This window comes from Pinus tabuliformis, chromosome 3_1, assembly GCF_031772625.1.
Source record: "Pinus tabuliformis cultivar Carrire ecotype Pingquan chromosome 3_1, CPIR1, whole genome shotgun sequence".
Classification (NCBI taxonomy): domain Eukaryota; kingdom Viridiplantae; phylum Streptophyta; class Pinopsida; order Pinales; family Pinaceae; genus Pinus; species Pinus tabuliformis.
The window spans coordinates 427431046-427455538 of NC_142301.1; the positions used below are offsets into that span (position 1 = coordinate 427431046).

Below are 24493 nucleotides of genomic sequence, written 5' to 3' on the forward strand. Positions count from 1 at the left end.
CCCGAGAGGAATTCCCAAGAAGTGAAAAGGTGCACATAACAATTTAAATGCCTAGTATGATGTCAGCTTGGGATGGCATTGATCTGAAACGATCATAACTTAAAACTGATGTAGAATTGATTAGCCATTAATGAATAGAATGTTAATTGAAAGTGTGGAAATTGAGAGAGATTCTTGAGAAGAAAGACTTTACGACAGCTAATAAAACATAAGTAAGATGCATAAAAGAAGTGAAAATAGCAAAAACACAGCAACACCAGACAACAAAATTGATTATGGAGTTTGTCCCTGATGGACTACGTCTCCGGGTCCGCTTTCAAGATGGGCGACCTCTTTATTAGGATTGAAACAGAAGAGGTCTATTACATAGAGATTTGACCAAATTGAACGTGCACACAAGCACTTCTGGTCACTCTTAAAGGATAGCTCTCTTAACTAGCTTTCCAACGCTTGTCATGATTCCCAATTCCGACTCTGGATGCTCCTGTTACACTAGAAACAAAAATTACTATGACCTCCAGAACCTACATACAAAATCCAAAACCACTCCTCCTCACTTCAATGAACAAAACTACCTTTTAAAACCCACCAAGTGCATTCAAACCTCCTTAGACTATATTTGGGATGAACAAGTTGCAATCTAGGGGTGGTTTAGGTCTTGGTCTAGTCATGAAATGACACTTAGGATAGGGTTGCATGGTCATTGAATTATTTTGTTTAACAAACTTCACAACAAAACCCAAATATAACCATATATTAAAATCGAAACTATTGCGGCTTGCAGACCGGGTGGAGGAGGCTGACTGTTACATGTGACTAGTCCCCGTCTAACCGTAGGTTGCCACATAATGGTTATCTCAGGTGGTTCCGGCATAGACATTCTCTAACAGTTTGCATGTTTCCACTTACCTCCGACCGTTGCATCTTATCCTGGCATTTCCGACACAGTGATATAACCTCCGACCTTGTTCACATGCTACAACCACGGTAGTTGCTGTGGCTAACTCCAAGACCAGCGGTTAACACCCCGCGATTAGGGACTGTAGTCATGGTTGATACCTTCACTTGTTCACATGAACAATGGTTTCGTTGCGGTCTAGGCTGCAGCTTCACCAACTGCCCCACTTTGACTGCTCACATGGACATGGTCCCCGCACGGTTATATCTGGAGGTTTATGACCATGTCAATGTATTTGTAATGTTTTGTAATGTAATTTGAATAGGCCGAAAGTTAATACATGGTTTTATGTATTGTTTATTACATAGTTTGTTTTGCAGTGAGGTCTGATAGGTATAGGATTAGGGTTATGGTCTAGGACTTAGGGTTTAGCTCTTTTATCATAGGTTTAATGGTTTTCTTTAATGAATTTTTGAATGTTTTCATTAGGTTCTAGGTTTAGGGTTATACATTAGGTTTTTAAAATACACTTTTACAACCTAATGTCACAAAGCAACATTAGCAACATTTGTCTCATGACGACGACAACCAAACCCTATAAAAAGGACGACTAAAACTCATGTTGACACCAAATCCTGCAAAGTGGATGACAACTACATGTCAACAACACAAATCCTGCGAAGTTGACGACAAACACATGTCGACGACCAAATCTTGGTGGAACTAACGACAAGCACATGTCGACAGCTAGGTACAAGCCATATCACCATGAAAACCATTGACATCACCTCATCAACCTGAACCATAAACAACATTATCGAAGCTGATGACACTGAACTGAATGATGACGACAACACTGAACACTGATGATGAACCTGTGCAACTAATCTGACGAGATACTCCTAGATCAATCCTCTCCACTTGAAAGCTTTTGGACCACAAAAGTTTGACTAAACAAATAGTTGATGAGGGTATATTTCCCTCACTTTCCACCTTGTCCTGATGATGTACCAATACATTCAATCAATCACCTGCAAGTGATGACCCTAATGATGCTTACCATGGCACATTTTGATTTGGTGACTTGTTCCATCCATCTGCAGTATGAACAACTTGTGACGATGGTCAAACAACCTATTATGAACATGGAAATTGATTTCTTCCCATGAACTACCATGAGTTAGTGATTCATAATCATCTTTGAAAATAGTCTCTACAGGATATTGTTCAATACCATTAACATGTTTTAACAATCTATTTTGCGGAATAACAAAGACAATCAAAGATGTTTTTGACATCAAACCAGCTACTTGACTTTACATACTTTCACGCTTCATGATTACTAGGTGAACTTGCTGCCACAAACCCATCAAACTATAAGGTGAAAATTGGTGCAACTTAGTTTGTCTTTCAAAGTATTGAATTAGTTGTTGATTTGTTTGAATCACTTTTTCCTTATTCATTAAATGATGTTTCCATTGATTAGCACTTTCCCCTGATGCATAAGTTTCCCTTAAATACTTTGACACTACTTTAGAAAAGGCTTTGATATGAAAACAAATAGGCTTCCTCTCCACTTGAAAAGAGGCTTCCAAACTATTTAAAACATGAAATGGTGACACAATACAAGAGAAATGTAAAACTGACTTTCCCCAATACTGACATGTATTCCTGTAACTATTAATTTCTGCACCTGGACTGAATTGATTCATTTCGACATTAGGAAGAGGAGCCTTAGGCACAAACTATAATTTATGTGGTATTCCCTGCTTATGAGTAAGATGTTTGGTTTCTTTGAATAGAATTGGAAAATTTTCTACCTCTTTGATCAAACTATCTTTAAACTGGGAATCATAAATTGAACAAATATCCTGTCAATTCTTATGTTGTTCCTTTACACGCATGATTACAAATCTTTTATTTGAACTTATTAATTGCTTCATCTGATTAGCAACAATTAAATTCAAGTGATTTTTGTTTTGATGTGCCCTAACAATAAATTCAATCCCATCTTTCTTAAGGTGATATTTATGCTCTCTCATGTAACATACTGCATCACGATCATAAAGATAAGGACTTCCTAAGACAACTCCACATATGTCTACTGGAACCACATCTAATTCCACTTCATCAATGTAATTAGTTGTAATGGCAAATCTTAATCGACACTGTTTAGTGACTTTTATCTAAGTTGATTTATTTAGCCATTCTAATGGGTAAGGTCTTGGATGATTCCATGTCTCCAAACCCAAACTCTTAACTAAATATTCAGATATTAGATTGGCATGTGATCCACTGTCAAACATTGTATCTATCTTTGTGTGCTTAGAAGTTATCCTTATGTTAAATAATTCAACTCTTTTATCCTCATTTGAAGGATTTATGTTTGATGAACATACAATAGTATTCGAACTTGAACCAGTGTTAGAAGTTTTACCTATCGTAACCTTAGCAGTTATCCTCCTTTCATCCCATGAATTAGAACCTAGATCTTGTTGGACTGCTGCAATTTCCTTCTTTTCATCCTTCTCCTTAAAGAACTTTTTGGGCTTAAGTTCTGGATGAAGTTTCCAACACTTAGATTCATCATGACCAATTCTCTGGCAATGAGAACAAGTAGGTCTTTCCTTCTGAGCTATCGCTGATTTCTTTCTCTTCGAATTGTTCTTCCCCTTACTGTCATTGGAATATTTGATTTCCAACTCTTTGGATGATTGTGATGAAAACTTGAATGGTCTGCCACCTCATTCAATATGTATGGCCTAAACACACACTTCATCAAAATCATCAATATTAAACATCAATAATGTATGATGCAAATATGAATGCAAACTGCCGATGTATTTTAACAAAGTTTCACATGTATCCAATGAAATACCAAGCGCCAACGCTTTCTTTCTGAACTCCTGGGTAAACTCCTAAACACTCTACCATTTACCTTGCCTCAGATGCTACCAATCAATAATAGCTTGCTATATGTATCCTAAAGGATATAATTTCTTCCTAAGAGATTTTAAAAACTTAGACCATGAAGAGATGACTTTTCTTTTTTGTTTTATATCTATCTGAGTTTTACTTTCCCACCAGATTAAATTTGTTCCCCCTATTCTAATTGTAGCTAACTAAATTTTTGTCTTTTCGTCAGAAATGTTATGAATACGACAATACACGTATAACTGCTTAATCTAGTTACCTAACTTTTTAGGATTCATTTCGCCATCATAAATAGGTAATTCAAATTTTACATCAAGTTTCAAAAGAGATGTTTTCTTAGGTTTCTTCTCTGTTTCAGATTCTGCACTAGAAGAAGAAGAAGAAGAAGATGATGGAGATGATGGAGGTGAAGGTGGTTTATCAGCGTTGCCTTTACCTTTTTCCTTCTTTGATGTCTTTGAAGAAGAAGCTGCATCTCTTAGCTTCTTGTCTTCATATAGTTCTCCCAACATCTGCTGCATAGTCAAGAATGTTTGCTGAAACTGTTCATCACTCATCTTAGTTTCAGTGTTTTCACCTGCATCAGATCCTGTCATGGCTGACTTATGAACGACTCGTCGCTTTCCAATCTCTGGATCAATCTGCTCAAGGATTCCTTCTCCACGTTGTGACTTTGACCTTGTTAACATTCGATGGAAAATTATACAAATGCAGCCTACCCTGATACCAAATTATATGATATGAAATTATCATAAGTTAAAATTGATGTAGAATTTATTAGCCATTAATGAATATAATGTTAACTGAAAGTGCGGAAATTGTGAGAGATGCTTGAGAATAAATACTTTACGACAGCTAATAAAACATAAGTAAGATGCATAACAGAAGTGAAAATAGCAAAAACACAATGATACTAGACAACAAAATTGATTACGGAGTTCGTCCCTGATGGACTACATCTCCGGGTCTGCTTTCAAGATGGGCGACCGCTTTATTAAGATTGAAACAGAAGAGGTTGATTACATAGAGATTTGACCAAAATTAATGTACATGCATGCACTTCTAGTCACTGTCAAAGAATAGCTCTTTGAACCAACTTTCCAACACCTATCACGGTTCCCAATTCTGACTTTGGATGCTCCTGTTACACTAAAAACAAAAAATGACTATGACCTTCAGAACCTGCTTACAAAATCCAAAGCCACTCCTCCTCACTTCAATGAACAAAACTACCTTTTAAAACCCACCAAGTTCATTCAAACCTCCTTAGGCTAAATTTGGAATGAACGAGCTACAATTTGGGGGTGTTTTAGGTCTCGATCTAGTCATGAAATGACACTTAGGATAGGGTTGCATGGTTATTGAATTAATTTGTTTAACAAAGTTCACAAAAAAACTAAAATATAAACATATATTAAAATCGAAACTGTTGCGGCTTACTGACCGGGCGGAGGAGTCTGACCATTATGTGTAACCAGCCATGGTCTAACCGTAGGCTGCCACCTAATGGTTATCTCTGATGGTTCTAGCGTAGACATCACTTTGACGGTTTGCATATGTCCACTTACCTCCGACCATTGTAGCTTACCTTGGTGGTTCCAACGTGGTGATATAACCTTCGGCCTTATTCACATGCTATATCTTGCCATGGTAGTTGCTATGGTTAACTCCAAACCTGGTGGTTAACTCCCCACAGTTAGGGACTGTGGTCATGGTTGATACCTCTACTTGTTCACATGAACAATGGTTCTACTGCGGTCTAGGCCGCGGCTTCACCAACTGCCCCACTTCGAATGCTCACATGGACATGGTCCTCACACAGTTATATCTGGCGGTTTATGACTGTGTCAATTATTTGTAATGTAATTTGAATAGGCCAAGAGTTAATACATGGTTTTATGTATTGTTTATTACATAGTTTGTTTTGCAATGAGGTCTAATAGGTATAGGATTAGGGTTATGGTCTAGGACTTAGGGTTTAGGTCTTTTATCATAGGTTTAATGGTTTTTTTAAATGCATTTTTGAATGTTTGCATTAGGTTCTAGGTTTAGGGTTTTACATTAGGTTTTTAAAATACCCTTTTACAACCTAATGTCACAAAGCGACATTAGCAACATTTGTCTCATGACGACGACAACCAAACCCTGTAAAAAGGACGAACAAAACTCATGTCGACACCAAATCCTGGAAAGTGGATTACAACTACATGTCAACAACCCAAATCCTACGAGGTAGACAACAAACACATGTCGACGACGAAATCCTGTGGAATTGATGACAAGCACATGTCGACAGCCAGGCACAAACCATGTCACCATGCAAACCATTGACATCACCTGATCAACTTGAACCATAAACAACATTGTTGGAGCTGACAACAATGAACTGAATGCTAATGGTGACATTGAACACTGACAATGAACCTGTGCAATTGATCTGATGAGATCCTCCTAGATCGGGCATGGTGAAGAAGAGTAGAAACAAAGACCAATATTAAAGAAGTCAGGAAGTTGTGGTAGTCGCGACTATATAAGAGGCATGAATTCGGTGGTTTTTTTTTTAATTTTAATAAAGGAATTGGCCGAAATAAACAAGGAATGGGACCCTTTCTCTCTCCTTTCTGGGAGACCCGTGGAAGCATTTTAATGGTCGATGATGAAATCAACTTGATGTCAGTTTGGAGGATAAATGGCAGGTAGATTCGATGTTTTCAAGTGCCCAAGTGGGTTAAATCTAGGTGACACATGTCACTTCTTTGGAGGCACCACATGGATTTTATGATGTAAGCATGATGTGATCATAGGGCTCTAGTTCTATAATTCTTATTAAAGTTCACAAAGGAGGAAGCTCCAATCTGACTCAACATCGAGCACATGTGGCAGTTACAGTCAACCTACTTATTGTTGATTGGTCCTTGAAAGAAGTGTGCGGATCCATTAGGATAGATCATCCCAATCTCCAAACCCCAAAAGGAATTAACAAAGTGCATATGAGGAACCACCAAGTTGACTAAGCCTTGGGATGAGTCAACAAATCTATGGCAGAGAAGCAGCCAATAAGAATGGGTACAGGCTCACACCACATTGCACACATCATCCCAGAAGGAAAATCCCAAAGGAAAACAAAGGCACACAAAGGAATGTGGCCACGATGATGGGCCTAGGAGAAGAAAATATTACCAATAAGTTTTGTGATCAAGGGCGTAGAGAATTTGCAATGTAGATAATCCCTTGGGGCTTAACATATAAAGGAGCCGATAGAAGTTGTTTTGTGATGTTCTCTCTCTCTCTCTCTCTCTCTCTCTCTCTCTCTCTCTCTCTCTCTCTCTCTATATATATATATATATATATATATATATATATATATATCTCTTAAATTTCTTTGGCCTATTTATTAGAGCCTAAAGCAAGGAACAGGTAGGCAACCTTTTTATTTAGTGAAAAGGCACATATTTACACACCATGTTATATATAAAGCCTTTGAGCCTTGGCAGGCTTATTCAACAACTTGGAATTTAGTAGCTATGCTAAACATATTAAAGTGAACCCCTAAAAGTTAAAATGGATGGCATGAATGAGTTGGAAACAAATATAGTGGCATGGACAAATTAAGAGACAAATTTGGCAGTTAAGCTAATTTTGGTGATACATCAGATTTAGAATGTCTTGGCTAAACCCTGCAAAAATTCTAGAATATAAAAATTGAGCAATTAAGCTAATTTTTTTTCAAAGAAACAACAAAGTTGTATAATGTGGTCACACTACTGATTCACCCCTCCTCTCGGTATGTCCTGATTTCCATTATTTCTAACAATTGGTATCATAGCAACCAATTTCCTTCAAGATCAGTTTAACATCTAGAAGGAATATCAGGGATCATGGAGAACCAGGATTCGATTACCTCAGATGGAGTTTCATATTTGAATGGTCCAATTATACAACTTGGAAGGTAAGAATGATAATTTACTTCAAAACTCTTGATTTGGATGTATGGCTATCTTTGGAGAATGGATTAATAGATGATGAATTTGATGAACAAGCCAAGGAGAAAATATTGAGAGGGTTGTCCAGGTCAGATCTTGATAAGTAGCATTTTTTGAGACTTCCGAGGAGATATGGAATGAGTTGTAGTCCATCTATGATACAAACGTACAAGTTGCGTGCAATTTCAAGAGGCTTTCCTCAGAGGATGGAGTCGTCAAAGATTTGAAGAGTATTGAAGATCATGAATCAAAGGATGATTCCCATGTATCAAAAGGCAAAGTTGTTGATAAGAACTCAGAGGATTTAGAGGCGATGAAATCTACAAGTAAGTTATTTTTGTATTTTTATTTTAGAACAATAGGTCATTTATCTTCAAATTGTTCAATTGCAAGTACTAGTGAAAGTGAGAGTTTCTCATTTAGTTGTAGTGAAGAAGAAACTACTTTAATAGTAATAGCAGATATAGACATTAGTCAAGAATTCAATGTTTGCACTTCTAGCAAAGAGGGAGATAGAGCATCGCATGTGTCAGCAAGAGAATCCCTATATTTTGAAAGGGAACAGGTGTTTGAACAGGCTGTGAGTGAAATAAACACTTGTTGTGAATCTAGTAGCTCTTCTAATGAGTTGAAATAAGTTGAAGAAAATATTTATTTGAAAAGGAAACTCATAACAGTCATTGAGGATATCAAGAATCTCAGAGCCATCAATATGGGGCTAGAAATGGATAATAGAACATTAAAATAGTAGTTGTTGAATCTTCATAAAGATGCAAATAATTCTGAAGTTTTGGAAGAGATTCGAACCAGCCAAAGTCCCCCTCAAGTCGAGATAATATTGGAAGGTGACAATGACTCAGTAGCAACATTAAAGGGACCCATCAACCTTGTTATATAAATACTTAATGACACTCCATTCGTAGAGAATAGAACACAACACCAAGGAGATGTACATACTTATAGAAATAAATGCAAATGTATGCTACCCCTCATATGTTCTTACTATGGTGACACGGGGAAATTTTCCTCTAAGTTTCCAGAGAGGAAAAAGACACTTCAACAGTATAGGTGGAACATTCCATTCCAACCAAAACCATGGGTTTCTTAGAGTAATTTGAATAGACATGAATAGAGAGCCTTTCCCCTCAAAGGAAATATTATCAGTGGTTCAAAAAAAATAGGAGAGTGAGTAACAGACCATGAAATTGGATGAGCAGAAGCTATGGTAAAAAGGATAATTCCTTTCCCCCCTTCTTGAATAATGTTGAGTGTTACATGTGTAATAATTATGGGCACAAAGTAGTTGCATGTGAACTTGGAAATAATTCACCTCCTGTCCAGAACAAGTCAACACCAAGGCAAGAATCATGTTGGTAGCCAATAAGGAGAACTGCATAGGAGTTATTACAACAATAATAAGAGAGGAAGGTTGAATAGTGCATGGATGCAAAAGAGACTAGAATTTGAAGATAATCAATAAAAAATTAGCAGATCAGAGCCTGAAATTCCTATTTTTTATCTCTCTTATATAACCTACAATAGGCAGAGACTCCAATCAGACAAAAGGAGCAGCAATGTTGTTGGTTCTTCATTGCAAAAGGCAAACGCAGACAGTGAGAAAGAAGAGAAATAGTTATTTTACAATGTGGCTTTAATAGGTGTTAGTAAGAGGAATGATCAGTGGATTGTGTGTTTGGACTATGTCAAGAAGTCATTGAGTCAAGAAAGAGTACCAGATCAACACAAGAAATCAGGTCATGGCGTTGACCAAGTAAAAACTTAGTATACTCAAGTGTGGAAGAAAAAAGGAGAAAATTTACTCATGGGGAGTAGATCCATTTTTCCTCTTCATTGAGAAGAAGAAGTTGGCTTCAAGAAAAGATAGAAAGGACAGATGAAAGGAGATGAAAGGAACATTTCAAGTAATGCATTTGAAGGATAAGGGAAGTACACCACTTTTGTTTTCATTAGTTTTTAAATTACTAAAGAACACTGATGTTGTTGAGTATTATGTTTGATTTGATGTTGTTTCCAAATTAGATTACCAAACTGAGTATAGATTATGATGATCCATTTATTATCAAAGTTTTCTTGTCTTGTGAAAGTATGTTTACAACTTCATAATTCCAAGAGGGAGCATAACAACAGAGGGAGTATATTGAAGTTGAGATTTGAATATCAAGTTATTCATTAACAATTGGTATCACAACTGGTATCAGTTGTTTGTTGCTTAAGGGAAAGCGTGGAAGGAAAAGGCTAATGGTGCTTGCTACATTGTAATGTTACTTGAATGATCATAGTTTTATGTTGAATATATGATGAATGGTATGACCATTGTGATGATTCTAGAATATTGCAATTAGTAATTGGTATCAGACATAATATTTTTGGAGAGAACACATATTGGTTAAAATGGCATGCTCACAGAGGGAGAACGCTCAGTTATCAAGTGCTTAACAATTTTTATTAACTCAACAATTGGTATCATTGATATCAAAGGTATTAACAATCATTATATTTTTTCCAAAGTGTGGTCTTCATGTTGTTAGTATGAGACTGCTAGTCCAAGTGTTAGTGAAAGAGTCCATATTTCAATGTTTCTATTGTTCATGATGATTCAAATGTATCATGGTAAGGTTGTTTTCATTAAAATCTTGTCAAGTAGAGTATATGTTGAGTTATTCACTCTAGGCATGCACTGGTGAGAATCACTCTTTGTCATATAAGTACTTCTAAGTGTTGTACTTTGTTGTTCAAGAATTGACAAGTTGATGTTGTCAATCATGCATTAGATAATTTTTTTTCATTACTAGAGGTTAGGTGTATGTGTAAAAAAAGAGGCACTATTATGAATGTAAGCCTAGCTAAGACTTTGACAAGTAAGCATGATTTTTCTCATGGCTCAGTTGTACAAGCATGCATTGTTGTAGCAAGAGATCCCTTTGGAATACTTGAGGTATAGATTGGGAGTAAGTACACAACTCCTATCAACTCAATCTTCTTCATAGGATAGAAAGGAAGTTTCTTGGATCATATCAGATATACCTGAAGTTTTCAACATAAGAAGAAGCAGTTGACAAGTCCACAGGATCATAAATACAAAGGGTGATTGTTGACAAGGCACGCATGTCGGTATATTTTCCATTGATGTCAAAGGAGGAGAAGTAATGATGATCAAACAAAAGATGAATAAGAAACTCATACTAAGGGGAAGAAGTATCTAACATAAACACAAAAGAATTATTGCTAATAAATCAAAAGGAGAAGTCCACTAGCAAAAGTATATTAGAGTAGTAGTACACAAAGGAGCAACATCCACAAGTAGAGAAGACAAAGTGTACACTTACCTTTGCTTGTTTCTTTATGGTGTTGTTTGATCATAGTGTTTCCATCAATGCCAAAGGAGGATATTGTTGGAAATATGTTTTCATTGATGGCAAAGGCAAAAAGATGATGAGAGGTATCCATATGTGGTCAAGTATTTGTTCATTGTTGACATGTATTGATATGTTGTTGCCAATAAAGGTGTTGTTGGAATAAGGAGGATGTCGGACAAATATTGTCAATGGTTTTGTATCCATATCATAGGTAATGCAATGTAAAAGCAAAGAAGACAACAAGAATAAGGAATATCAACACATGTATGGAAAAGGTGTGGCAAAGCTCAAATTTTTCCAAGTAGATTGGTGGACCATAGTGGTGGAGCTGATTGATATTTGAATCCACTTATAGCTCATAAGATCACTTCAATTGTATTTGAAACATAGTGATATGGAAAGAGATCTAAAATATATTTCTAGTGGTGTGTGTAAGATCAAGATTGGCCTCCTAGATCACAAGTTAGAGACATTCAAAGATGAGATCCCCAAAAGTAAAAGTTGCAGAGCTAAGGTGGCTAGAGGACCTTTTGTGCATGTGTTAGTTTGGTATTTTTCTAAAAGAGGAGGATATGGTTGGAAGAGTGGTTAAACAAAGGGCCAGGTAAACATGGTCTAGAAAAAAAAGCAATAGTAAGCATTTTTATCGGTTGTTGGTGGAGCCCCCCACAATAGCTCACCCAGGCAAGAGGCTTCCCTAAAAGGTACAAAAGAGCGCTCAAAAATAAATTCTCGAGATGATGTAACTTTGGGCGAAGTTAGGAGGTGTCAGAGACATTTGATTAGCATATGTTCCACAATGGTGGGCCATATGTGACAACTCATCCTTGGAGGACTTTCCTGGAAGAAACAAGGTACGTGAAGAAAATGAAACTAGGGATGATGTAAGCCTGGGATGATGATAGCCCAAGAGGACTTCCATGTCTGTGCTAAGGTGCATATAACAATTTAAAGGCACATGATGATGTCATTTCAGGCTAGCCTGGTGAAGTAGAGTGATAGCAAAGACAAATAGTAAAGCAACTAGGAAGTCATGGTAGTCTCAATAGTATAAAATGATTGAATCCAGTGGTTTTTTGTTTAAAAGTTTAGCAAAAGTTGGTTGAAAAACACAAGGCCCAATACCATTTCTCTCTCCTCTCCGGGAGACACATGATAGCATTTTAGTGGCCCATGATGATATCAACATGGTGTCAGTTCTGAGGACACGTGGCAAGAATATTTGACATTTTTAGGTGCCTGAGTGGGACAATTCTGGGTGACATGTGTCACTTCTTGAAGGCGCCACATGTCGTTTATGACATAAGCTTGACATCATCACAAGGGGCTGATCATGGAAGGTTTATTAAAGTGCACAAAGGAGGAAGGTATAGGTTGACTCGACGTGAGGTGCATGTGGAAATTATAGTCAATGTTCCCTGTTGTTGATTGGTCCTTGAAAGAAGTGGGTAGACCGACCAGGATAGCTTATCCTAGTCCCAAACCCCAGACTCTGGATTGCGGGAAAGAATTAAGAAAGAACATATGAGGAACCAATGAGCTAACTAAGCATTAGGATGAGTCAATACATTTATGGCAGTGTAAAAACCAATGAGAATGGGTGTTGGGAAACCCCACATTACACACACCATCTCGGAAGGTAAATCCTAGAGGAAAACAAAGGCACACAGAGGAATTTGGTTGGGATGACAGGCCCAAGAGATGAAAATATTGTCGGCAAGGAGGAGAGAACAATGTGTAGCTACTATAATAGAGGATCTCATCCAGATCGTTATTGTGTTGAAGATAATTAATTTAAGAACAAAAGTACTTCAATGGCACAAACTACTAGATTTCATAGGTTTAGAAAATGCCAAGAACAAGGCTAAAGACAATCCACCAAAGGATCAAGGTATAGGTCATGTTTTAGCTACTATTGATTCAACATCTAATATATAGATTTTATAATTAGGTTCATATAATCATATTTTTGCATCGAAGCATTATTTTTATTCTTTAGCACCTTACACTAATCTTATTGTAGTAGCTTCTCTAACACCTCATTTTGAAGGAGATATTCAAGATGATTTTACTTAATATTTGGATCATATTTATGATAATATTTATGATTTTATTTAGAATCCCATTAGAATCTTTTTGGATATATAAATCACAACTTTTATGGAGGGGACATCATACAATATAAGTACTTAGTGAGTTAGTGGGAAATTACCAAGTTATAGAGAACTAGTTTTTAGTCTTTTGGTAGTCCACAAGCTCTCACTTCTATTGCTAGAAATTACAAGACCCAACCATTAGAAAAAAGGTTCTCATATGATGGTATAGGAAAAAATTTATGGAAAAATCATCATGATTTCTATCAGAAAAACCATCCCTTTTCATAGCAATTACATAGCTAACATAGTATGTATTGTATTTTGAGGGTGGATTTCCTTCCCAATGGTTTCTTCTCTTTACCTCACTTTCGTCATATTATGTCTTGCATAATTTTTTTCATGAGTACCCAAATGGCTAGAAATTCTTGGGAATCATTAATTGTTTTTACATTTCTATTGTATATGAGCACTATTACCGCAAAATCTTGTAGGCCTAGTGCAAAGCCTCACTAAGAAACCTATGTCGTATAAAAAAAATGAGATTATGCATAACTATTACTACTATATTTTTTGGTATAAACTACCTAATATGGTTGCAAATTTTCATGCTCATTCACTAGCATACTCCCTGGTTGTGCATCAAGTGAGGTGTTGGCGTACATTGCACTCAAGATTTCATCATGACCTCATTTAGGCCATCATTTGACCCCATTCCATACATCATTAGTGGCGCATATGACCTCTTTTTAGTCACTACAAGACCTTCCCTACCATTTAGGATCATCACCTATTTTTTGGCATCTTTTATTTTTAGCAAGTATAATTCTAGCAAGGGGTGACACCTAGGATGACATGTTGCAGTGACAAGTCACTCACTTGACTATGAAATGGATATTTCATTTGCATTATTTTTTATTTCTTTATTCTAAGTTCCAATACACATTTCCTCTCTTATTTATGGATATATCCTACCTACCCACCTTATCCACTCACCTACACACATTATCTATTGACTTTCAGTGATATTTTTGGAGTTTGCATGGGAATTTATTACACTAGAGAGATATTGTACTAGTTCTGAATTATTTTTAACTCCACTTACTTTTAGTAAACCCGATCAAAATCGTATCCTACTCCATCTTTGACTTACTATCTATTCTAGGAATGCTAACTAGTTAATTGAATGCAAGCATAAGGGAAGACAAGTTACCTAGTTTAAATTTATTTTCTCTCTTGGAGAAGATATTTATTGTATTCATGTTCAGTAGTAATAGCATATCAAAGTTTCATGAACAATTTGGATTGTCTCTTTGGTTACTTAGTAAATCTTCTCAATAGTTTTATTCTCTTCTTTGTTTCTTTCAGTTGCTAGTCTAGTTTTTTTTCCCTTTCTAGATCACGTGCTTTTGCTTAAAATCTAACAATTATTGGTACTACATTGAAGAAATTCTAGCTAGAATATTCTAACACCCTGGCTTTTTTTCCCTAGATTCAACATGCATATATGTGTATATTATGAAACAAAAAGAATCGAACAATGTAATATGTAAATATTGTACATTGAAGGCTAAAATTAGAAATACATTAGTAGATGTAGATAAAGAAGAAAAAAAAAATGAGGGGCTGTGATTCCACAAGAGAGAAAAGAAAGGGGACATAGGGGGTTCAAAGGGGGTCAAATAAAACTATCAATATTTTATTCTAAGATTAAGTCACTTGATATTATCCCTAGTCATATCAAACTTGTGATGACTTACAAGTGACATACGTGGGCTTCTTAATAAGGCACATGGTTAGTTATGAGCATGCAAATATACCCCATGGTTTTGGATTGTTGGAGGGGAGTTTTCTATCATTCTTAGGGGTTCATGATTTATTTCTCCTAAAAGGTTGTTTGAGAGATATATTTCCATGCTAAGATTGTAATAGAATGTTGGGCATGTCTATTATGAATTTGAATTATGTGAGAGTTGTGCATGTGCACGAGAATTTAATATAATTGAGTAAAATAAATTATAGCTGATAATTCGTGGAGTCCATAGAGATATTTCCTGGCTCACATATGATGGAATGGGCAAGGGAAGTTGGATTTACTGAGGGACTATATGGTAAAGAGGGGTATCTCATGGTTGTCTAGGTTGAGAGGGAAAGAGAGGTAGTGGAGTGGAATTATTTTGAGAGTTTACAAATTGTGAGTTTTAGGAAAAGTAGGTTGTGTGAGATGACTAGAGTCATCTGTATGTGACTTTTTTCTTGCTTGGAAGTGGCCTCTTTCGTAGAGAGACTAAGTGAAAAATTGAGCCTATGGTTGGATGAATCATCCTCCATTTGTACCTAGTTGGTGCTTTACCCCCATAAAGAGAAGTGTTATGGTCTATTGATTATTATGTTGATTTAATTTTGTTTATGATATGAATTAAAATGATATTATTTTACATGCATAAGTCCACATATCCATCATCAAATGATTAATGATAATTGCATAAGCTTGCTTGTTATATTGCATGCATTAATCTATTCAAATAATTACAAAGATAAGTATTGAGGAGTATAGTATCAGTGCAAGGAAAAAAATGGAATTTGTGTTTTCACAAGAAGCCGATATCCTTGTTTGTTATAAATGGTTTTTGGTACATTATGAAATGGTATTCAAGCAAGTGGATTTGAGGAGAATTGTCTTTTCAAGAGGAACTTTGTATCCTCAATAGTGAAGAGAGGATACTAGGTATGTTAAATTATAATATTGTATTGTATTCAATTTCCTCTATGTTCCTTTCACATTAATTAATTTACAGAAAACATATAATAATTATAGGCATGCAATTTATGCTCTATTTGCAATTAGAAAATTCAAGATAGTGGGAAATGTTTTGGTTTTGCAGTTAAAGATCCATGTTAAGAGGTTTATTGTTTTACCCTTACAAGCTATCCTAATAATTGGTTTTTTTTTGTGAAGGATCCATGTCCATAAAATTCTTTTTTACTCTACTTGAGCATTCTTGTGCTATATGGACTCTCTGAAGAAGCTACGATAATGAGGAAAAAAATAATCATTTTGGGAGTCTTGCATAATATTTGATCTTAATAATAATGGCCATGTACATTTTTCACAATTCTACAACAATGGGTACTATTTGGTTCTTTGGTTACATATCCATGCCAGGAGTTTTAGTGTTTCACCCATACAGCCTATTGTAAGAAATCCTTTTATGGAAGGATCCATTTACATAAGATTAGGGTTTCACCCAACCTTGACATCCTTATTAGATAACAAATCTACAAAGAATATATGTTAATAAATGTAAGTAAGCTTATGATATTTGATACCTTGCACAAGAATTTCTTTTAATAATTGTACCCAAATATGTGGGTAGTTTGTACCATAGGTAAGGATGCCTAAACAAAGAGTTATTATTACCAAGTTGTTACAATTGCTTGATTATAGATGCCTTGCAGAATAATTATTATTGCATAAGTCTTAGAATTTCCCAGATAAAAGCATAGTGCCCAACATCCCTACTGGGGAGAAGGAATTCTTCAAGGCTCATGTGATGTGCGTTGTAACTCTAAAGAAATGAAAAATTAACAAAATGTAATTAGGATTTCAACAAATAAGCAATGAAAATAGTGTCAATTTATGTTTATCATAGAATTTGAAAATATCTATAAAAGGTGCCTATGTAGAGACCTTTATAGAGCGAGTAAGAACGTTATAATACACAATGGCATCTTCACTTCCACATTGAAATCTCTACCCTCAAATTCAATAAATTGGACTTTGAGTGCATGTTGAATCTTAGCTAGATATCATGAATAGATCAAGGAAAATGCCAACCCAACGAAAAGGGAAATTCAAAAACATGAATAGCGCTTTGTTTAGTGATCGTCCTCCTAAGAAAAAAACTAAACATGAAAGAAAAAGTGGTAGACTAAGAAGTCATCCACAATTCCCAACATAATTAGATATCAAAATTTTGTAGAGAAAAATTCCAACCATATAGTTGCAAACCACCAAGAGGAAAGCCACAACTCGACAATGCTCAAAGTAGAAATTAGTAACCAACGACCCCCCTCCCAAGTAAATCTAGTAACTACCCTCTCAAGCAGAAGTAGTACCACCCTCCTAAGCAAAGGTAGTAATGACTCTCTCAAGCACACAACCAAACACAAATATAGAACTATTGCGCCAGGAAATTGTCCACAATATCTAGGACAACCAACCACTAGAAGTGTGCATAGCAGTGATCGCCCTCCTAAGCACGCAACTAGAAGTGAAAGTAGATAAATCATTTCTAACATCCAATACAATTAGATCGAAAAGAAAAATACCCAAACAAATTGATATTTACACATTGCATTTTAATGCAGATACATCCCCTACTCCCTACTACAAAAATCCAATTCCTACTATGAAAACCACTTATAAAACATCAACATTACCGACCAACGCCCAATCCCTTAAAAATGCCAAATCCAATCAAACTTCCAACAACTATTTTCTCATAAGAAATAACATATAATAAAAATAATAAGATCTTGAATTGAACCATAATCATGAAAAAAATGAAAATGGTTTAAGGATGACCAACTAATTTATTTGTTTTTCAATATTAAATTAATTTGATATACCAAGCCCTTAGGGCGATCTAGTTTGAGTTAAGATGAATCTAAGTTTACATTCCATAATGGATTTTTCTCAAACTTTTAAATAGGTCTCATCATAGCAAACCCTAGTTTGACTTAAGATGAATCTAAGTTTGCATTCCATAATGGATTTTTCTCAAACCTTTAAATAGGTCTCATCATAGCAAATGTCATAGACAAATACCATGAGAAAAAAGATGGGTTGTCAAAACTACAAAAAATAAATTATTAGTTTTATTTAATTTTTTTGTTTTTAATTTTAATTTTTATTTGACTAAGTCACATAGTTTACCTACCCTAACATAACATAAAATAACATTACAACCCCTAACATGACATAAAAGAACATTACAACCTCTCTTCCATGCTAGTTAACAAAATTATGACATACAAGAACATTACAACCTCTCTTCCATACTGGTTAAGAAAATTATTTATTGTTATTTATTTTAAATAATAAATCTTTTATAAAAAAATATAATAACTCTCTTGGTTAGCAAAATTATTTATTGTTATTTATTTTAAATAATAAATCTTTTATAAAAAAAATATAATAACTCATTTATTTAGTTAAATTTTTTCATATAAAATATTAATAATTATTATTTTTATTATTAATATTAATATTATTATTTTAATATTTTTTATTAATATTATTTTCATATAAAATATTAATAATTATATTTTTATTATTAATATTAATATTATTATTTTAATATTTTTTATTAATATTATTATTATTGAAATATTATTATTATTATATTTAGTTAAATCTTCGCCAATGGCAACACACTTGTTGAATGGAACCGTCATTTTATTTGCACGTGTGAACTTCATTGCAACACACTTGTTGAATGGAACCATCACTTTATTTGCACGTGTGAACTTCGTTGAAATGAAATGAGTTTAAGAAAACTCGAAGCCTGCCAAGACTAACCACTAGTATTTTTTTGTCTATTGTTATTTTTCCAATAATGAGAATTTTAATCGTATAGCTGAGTTTGAACTCATACTAGACATTTTAAAGATATTAAAACAGATTTTCTTATAGCTTCCACTTATTTTCACCTAAAGGTTAATTAATTGTCCCAATTTGGCGAGATAATTTCTTTTTTTTTAATCTCTATTAGTGATTGCTATAGACATACAGAGAAATCATCATCCTCGAAACTTGACCACCGAAGTTGTCCAATCTGCATGCAATGCATTCTCTCCATATATATTATATAGAACCATTTGAAAAAAAAAAACTGTTACTAACAAATTTTCACATCACTGGGTCAAGTTTTCACTCTTCACTCATTCAGTTTGCATGTTGACCGCATGCGAAATAAACATATATTCGATCATTAGAGCTTCAGCTTTAAATCTCAAGAGTAACCACAGACTGAACAAAGCCCTTGAAGTTTTCAGGTTTCTCAATTCGAGTCCAATTTCCGCAGGTTTGCGCTTCCTCTCCAGCTCCTCTCACAGGACTGGGAGGCTCAAAGGTATAGCAAACCTGATCACCGCCAGTACTGTGAGAAGAACCACTCACAAAAATTCTGTCACGCCATGCCACACAACACGTAATCGTAAGAGTAGAGGCCTCTGGCAGAGAACCCACTACACTCCAAACATTTTTCTTGGGATTATATTCCCTAATTCCGTCGTTATGGAAAGAATACAATCGCCCAGCAGAAGAAGCCGCCACGCATGACCGAGGGCTGCCCCCAACCGTCCACATATTCTCCAGCGTGGCCCATGAACCTCTGACGGGATCGTAAATTTCTGCACTTCGCGTGAACCGACCCTGGTACTCCGTCCTGTAACCGCTGATAACCAGAAACTTGTCGTCAATAAAAGCACCGTAACACTCGTCTCGCGCCTCGTTCATGTCGGGAAGAAGTTTCCAGTCGTCTTCTGTCACATCGTAAACAGCTGCTCCTCGGACGGCATTTTTATCCTCGTCGTGTCCTCCGGCGAGATAAACGAGCCCGTCGGGGGACACCGAGCAAGCGCACAGGGATCGAACCGCTGGCATGTCGGCGCCGCGACTCCACTTAGCAGACAAGAAATCGTAGACAAAAACAGTTTTAGTGGCCTCCCATTTGGAGGGATGCCACCCACCTATTAAAACAAGCTTGTGATTAACAGAAACACACTCACAGAAAAGTGGGATTCCATGACCATGGAAATAAGGGAGATGTGGGAGCCTTTCCCAGGTGCCCTGCAGAGGCTCATGAACAGTCACCCCATAAAATGGTGGTCTCATTTGCCTCTTCTCATCAAGATTCAGAGATTCGGCGTCATCAGGAACGACGGCGGCCTGAATAAAGCATATGGACTGCTCGCACCTCCCAAGCTTTCTTCTGTCTCGATAGAACTGAGGGTTGTTCACTGCAGCCTCCCAGCCTCTGCAAACGGCCATGAGATTGTGGTGGGATTTGTAAGAGACTCTCAGCAGACATTCTCGCCCTATTTCCCATGGAAGACATGGAAAAAGCTCCATAACCAACCGGCGGCCGACTAAATTAGTCGCTGGGAATAAACGAAGGTTGCAATTTGGAGAATAGGTTACCTTTCCTGCGCACCACTGGCTTAAATTTATAAGCGAGTCTAGAGTCCATTTCCCTCCTTAAAGAGGCAAGCGCCGAGGATAGCGATGAAGGTGGAACTTCCCCAAAACGCGCCAGGGGTATATTCGTGTTGCTGGCATAGTCCAGCATGTGGACGTTTGCAGTATGTGGCAGGTTATATGTGGAGCGCTTTTGGGCGAGCAGTGAAGGATGCGGATATGTTCCTGGCACGTGGCAATCCGCTAGAAAAGGGTACATTCATTCCGCGCAAACCTATCTACCTGCGAGTCAACGCTTTGAAAGTGTGGTGTGTTCAACAAACATCTTTCTTACTTTGTTTCTTTGATTTGATTTTTTCAAAAACCTAGTATGCCTATAATATCGATTCACAAAACTTTCATATCTTAATCTATTTATTATGTTTTATAGTTTCGTAGAGGTACAAGTTATATCTATAACTTAATTATACTCTTAAAAAAATTTACGACTTGTGTTTTTTACCTAACACTGTTTTGTCTTGCGCTCGTACCTATGATAGTTTTTTTTGGGCTGGAATCTCGTTCTCTGCCCGGGTGAGGTTTGAATTTATTGCTCAGTGACTTGACAGTATAAATATTTCTACAGCCTCGTCGTCTTTGGTCCTTGCTCTATAGTGCTTAATTCTTGTCGCAAGGGTCTTATCCCCTCCTTGTATTGTTGTGACACTGCAAAGATTTCTGATTTGTCCCCTCTTGTATGGTCTTTCGGTGACGATTTGTTCATATTTAAGTCAGGTTTAGAGGGAGGTCAATTTTGGCCCTTTTCTAGTTTTGGGGGTTGGGGTTCTTCTTCTTCTTCCTTATGTTTGGTGTATGCGACTTTGATGCCTCCTTGGTAAAGGATGAGTTGCACGAGGGGTGGTGGAGGTAATGTTGGCACAAAGATATGTTGTCCTTTTGCATATAATTTGGTCGCCACCTTCTTTGATGTTGTTCTTTTGGAGGACTTGAAAAAGATTTTGTTGCTGGAAAGTAAAGCGGTCGAAGGTCAACCATATTACTCAGATTCTAGGGTGATGGGCGAGAGTTTGAAGTTGGTTCCAAACCTTGGCTCCTCTGAAAAGAAACACCTTAATTTTCTCCATTCACTGGCCTCACACCAACAAATAGCTACTTTGTTGTCTCTGGTATTTCAAGATAAACAAGCTGAGACTTATAATCTCTTTTCCTCCCCTAAAGATTAAAAAGAATGCTCTGTAATCTTCGATACTATTTGGATAGTGTGGATACCACATTGGCTCGTGTTGAAGGTTTTCTGCTCTCGGGACCTTACTGGCCCTTGGGTGGATCAAGGATGAACTCCCATTTTTCTCTCTTCTTATCAGGATTAAAGTTGGATTGCAATGGAAGTTCCTTTTGTTGTTATGTCTCGTTGAAAAGGCTCATGGCTACAATTCATAAGATAATTCTCTTGTCTTGGCCTGTTATGATGAAAATTCAATTGTGGAAAGTGTGTTTTATATAAAGTCCTAGAATGATCAATGGTGGTACAAGTATCTTGGCTTTGTTTTGGTTTCTCTCCTGGTAGTGCATACACATTATCCTTGGTCAAACAATGCTCTAGGTTTGGAGCTATCATCTACTTTGATTTCGACATTCAAGTTTGTTTTTGTATTCTTGACACTTAGTGTAAGGACCTGCAGTCCTTGACACACCCACCGGGTGAAGTGCGACACGACCGAACGGAGGACGAGCGGTTGGAGGCACGAACAAACAGCATGAAACGATGAAGTGCGAGCTCGGACCATCAACGCGACGGAGTTATGTTATAATGAAGTGCGTAGGAGGAGGGCGAGCTGATTTATATGCGTGGGGAGCATGGAGGAGCACCCACGGGGCCGACTTACAAACGTAGCAGGCCGACCGATGGTTGAGGGCATTTGCAAGGAGGCCGACTCATGTTTGTGATGAAGTTTGAGGGCGTGGGCAGGTCGGCTGGGTAGCCACGACCTTGCCTTGCCACTCATATATATTGGTCATGCGATGGAGTCATTTCCACCATCGCTCAAGCAATGAACTCGCTCATCATGTGAAGAAGGCGCAGGTCTAGTGTGGACGCAGCAAAGAAGAGGAAAGCGTAGATTCGGGTGATGCGCCCACTCTTGGGCGAGGCCACACAGAGATAGCTCCTGTCTTGGTTTTGGGTGAGGGCGCGAGCAGAGGTCGCCCGCCGGACGAAGCGTAGGGCGTGCACGAGTGTGTGGCGCCCGGGTTGTGCGAAGGAGCGCCCGACGGTGAACAAGGGCGTGGGCAACCGGTTTGTGTGACGACTTGGCACGAGTTCTTGGGTGACTCGGGCAAGCGCCCGCTCATCATGCAAGTGTGCACGGTACAACTTTTGGTGAAGTGCTGAGATTGTGAACGGAGGTGTGACTCGTGCGAAGGTGCCCGTGTGTGGCGACTTGGTTATGACGAGGCGTGCCCAAGTTGGGCAAAAAACACGATTGTGCGACGAGGTGAACAAAGGGTTGCTGAGTCATGCGGCGACCGTGCGGAGGCGCCGACGAGCTGGGTAACCGAGTTTGCCGAAGTTGTGAAAATTGGCTAAGTGTAAATTTAGGGTTTCCCAAGATTTAACTTGTACTTTGTAAAAGTGAAGATTATATATATTGATTCGTGGAGACTCATATTGCAGGGAGTTGCCCCTCCCTTTATAATGTTATGCATTTCTCTTGTATAATGCTATTTATGTGAATGTTATGGGCTTTCACTTGTATAAAGGAACACATTAATAATACTTGGTTGTGAAACACAAACTAAGTAGGATAAGTGGAATGTTAGGCGTAGTCTACAATCGTAAGTATTGGTGAAAAGAAAATGATTGGTAGTGTCGCACCTCGCTATAAGCGGTTGAAAGACAACCGTAGGTGTAGGGGCGTGACTGGTGGTATCATAGCTAGTTCTGGGGAGCTGGTGCTGGTGTTGAAGCGTTGAAGCTGATACACACTTGCACTTCGTGACAGGTGGTATCAGAGCTCATGGTTGGAGCTAGTGAACTGAATCAAGAAGCTGATTCTACGAAGACTGAGGACTTGGCAGGGAGCTCAAGTTTTGCAGGTGACAGGTGGAATATCAGGGTGATTCAGGTGAATGGTGAAATAGGTTTAGCAGAGGAGAAGCTTTATGCTTAGGCCAACCTGAACGACAAGGCATGGCAGGTTTGGAAGAATGCGAAGGGAAGCTCTTGCTTACCTTATACAGGTTGAAGCGGATGAAAGAAGAAAATCCCTGGATTCGAGATAAGCTTGAAGTATTGGAAAAGAATGTTGAAGACGAACTTCTTCAACTTGGTTGGACAATGGAGCAAGATGAAGTTGCATATTGTGCTGACAAGGAAGAGGAAGCCATTATGATTAAGGACGTTGCAAACATAACAACGATGGAGGATGAACTTGAGATTGATCAAGTTGGACTAGGATCGTGCAGATTGCAGACATGGATGGATGAGGATACTCACATGGAGGAGCCTCATGATGGTGATGTAAGTTCTATTGATACTTGTGTTTCATTTGAGCATTTGGTAGATGGACCGTATGTAGGGAAGGGCAAAGTCAGTTTGCCAATGCTAGGGAGGATTTACCATGGATGTCTACAATGAGACCTTGTATGGAGAAGCAAGGATTGTTGAATGTTGCAGGACTTGTTGGGGTTTTTTGTGACCTTATGATAGAAAGTACAAAGGCCCGTGACAAGGGAGGAACATGATGATCGTTGCGGAAGATTGGGTCATGCTTTAGCCACATGAAGAATTGGCTAAGTGCCCGGCATGACTCATGGACAGATTGGAGGGCACACACTTGAGGTATGATGATACTTGGGTGGACTTCTCATGGCTGAGACCAAGAGCAAGTCTTGGTGGAACCTTTAGTGGGGGAGCTATGATGGAAGGGACTCGTGATGATGATGATATGGTTGGGTGACCGAGTTCACTAAACCGAAGATTACAGACTTGGATGAGGATGACC

At 37.4% G+C, this 24493-nt stretch overlaps 1 protein-coding gene across 1 annotated transcript; it reads right to left on the reverse strand.

Moving 5' to 3' along the window:
- Positions 1-19295: 19295 nt before the first annotated feature.
- Positions 19296-20342, reverse strand: LOC149187566 (F-box/kelch-repeat protein SKIP20-like). The gene has a single exon (XM_089409697.1). The coding sequence runs from the start codon at positions 20340-20342 to the stop codon at positions 19296-19298; it is 1047 nt and encodes a 348-aa protein (XP_089265823.1).
- Positions 20343-24493: the final 4151 nt, after the last annotated feature.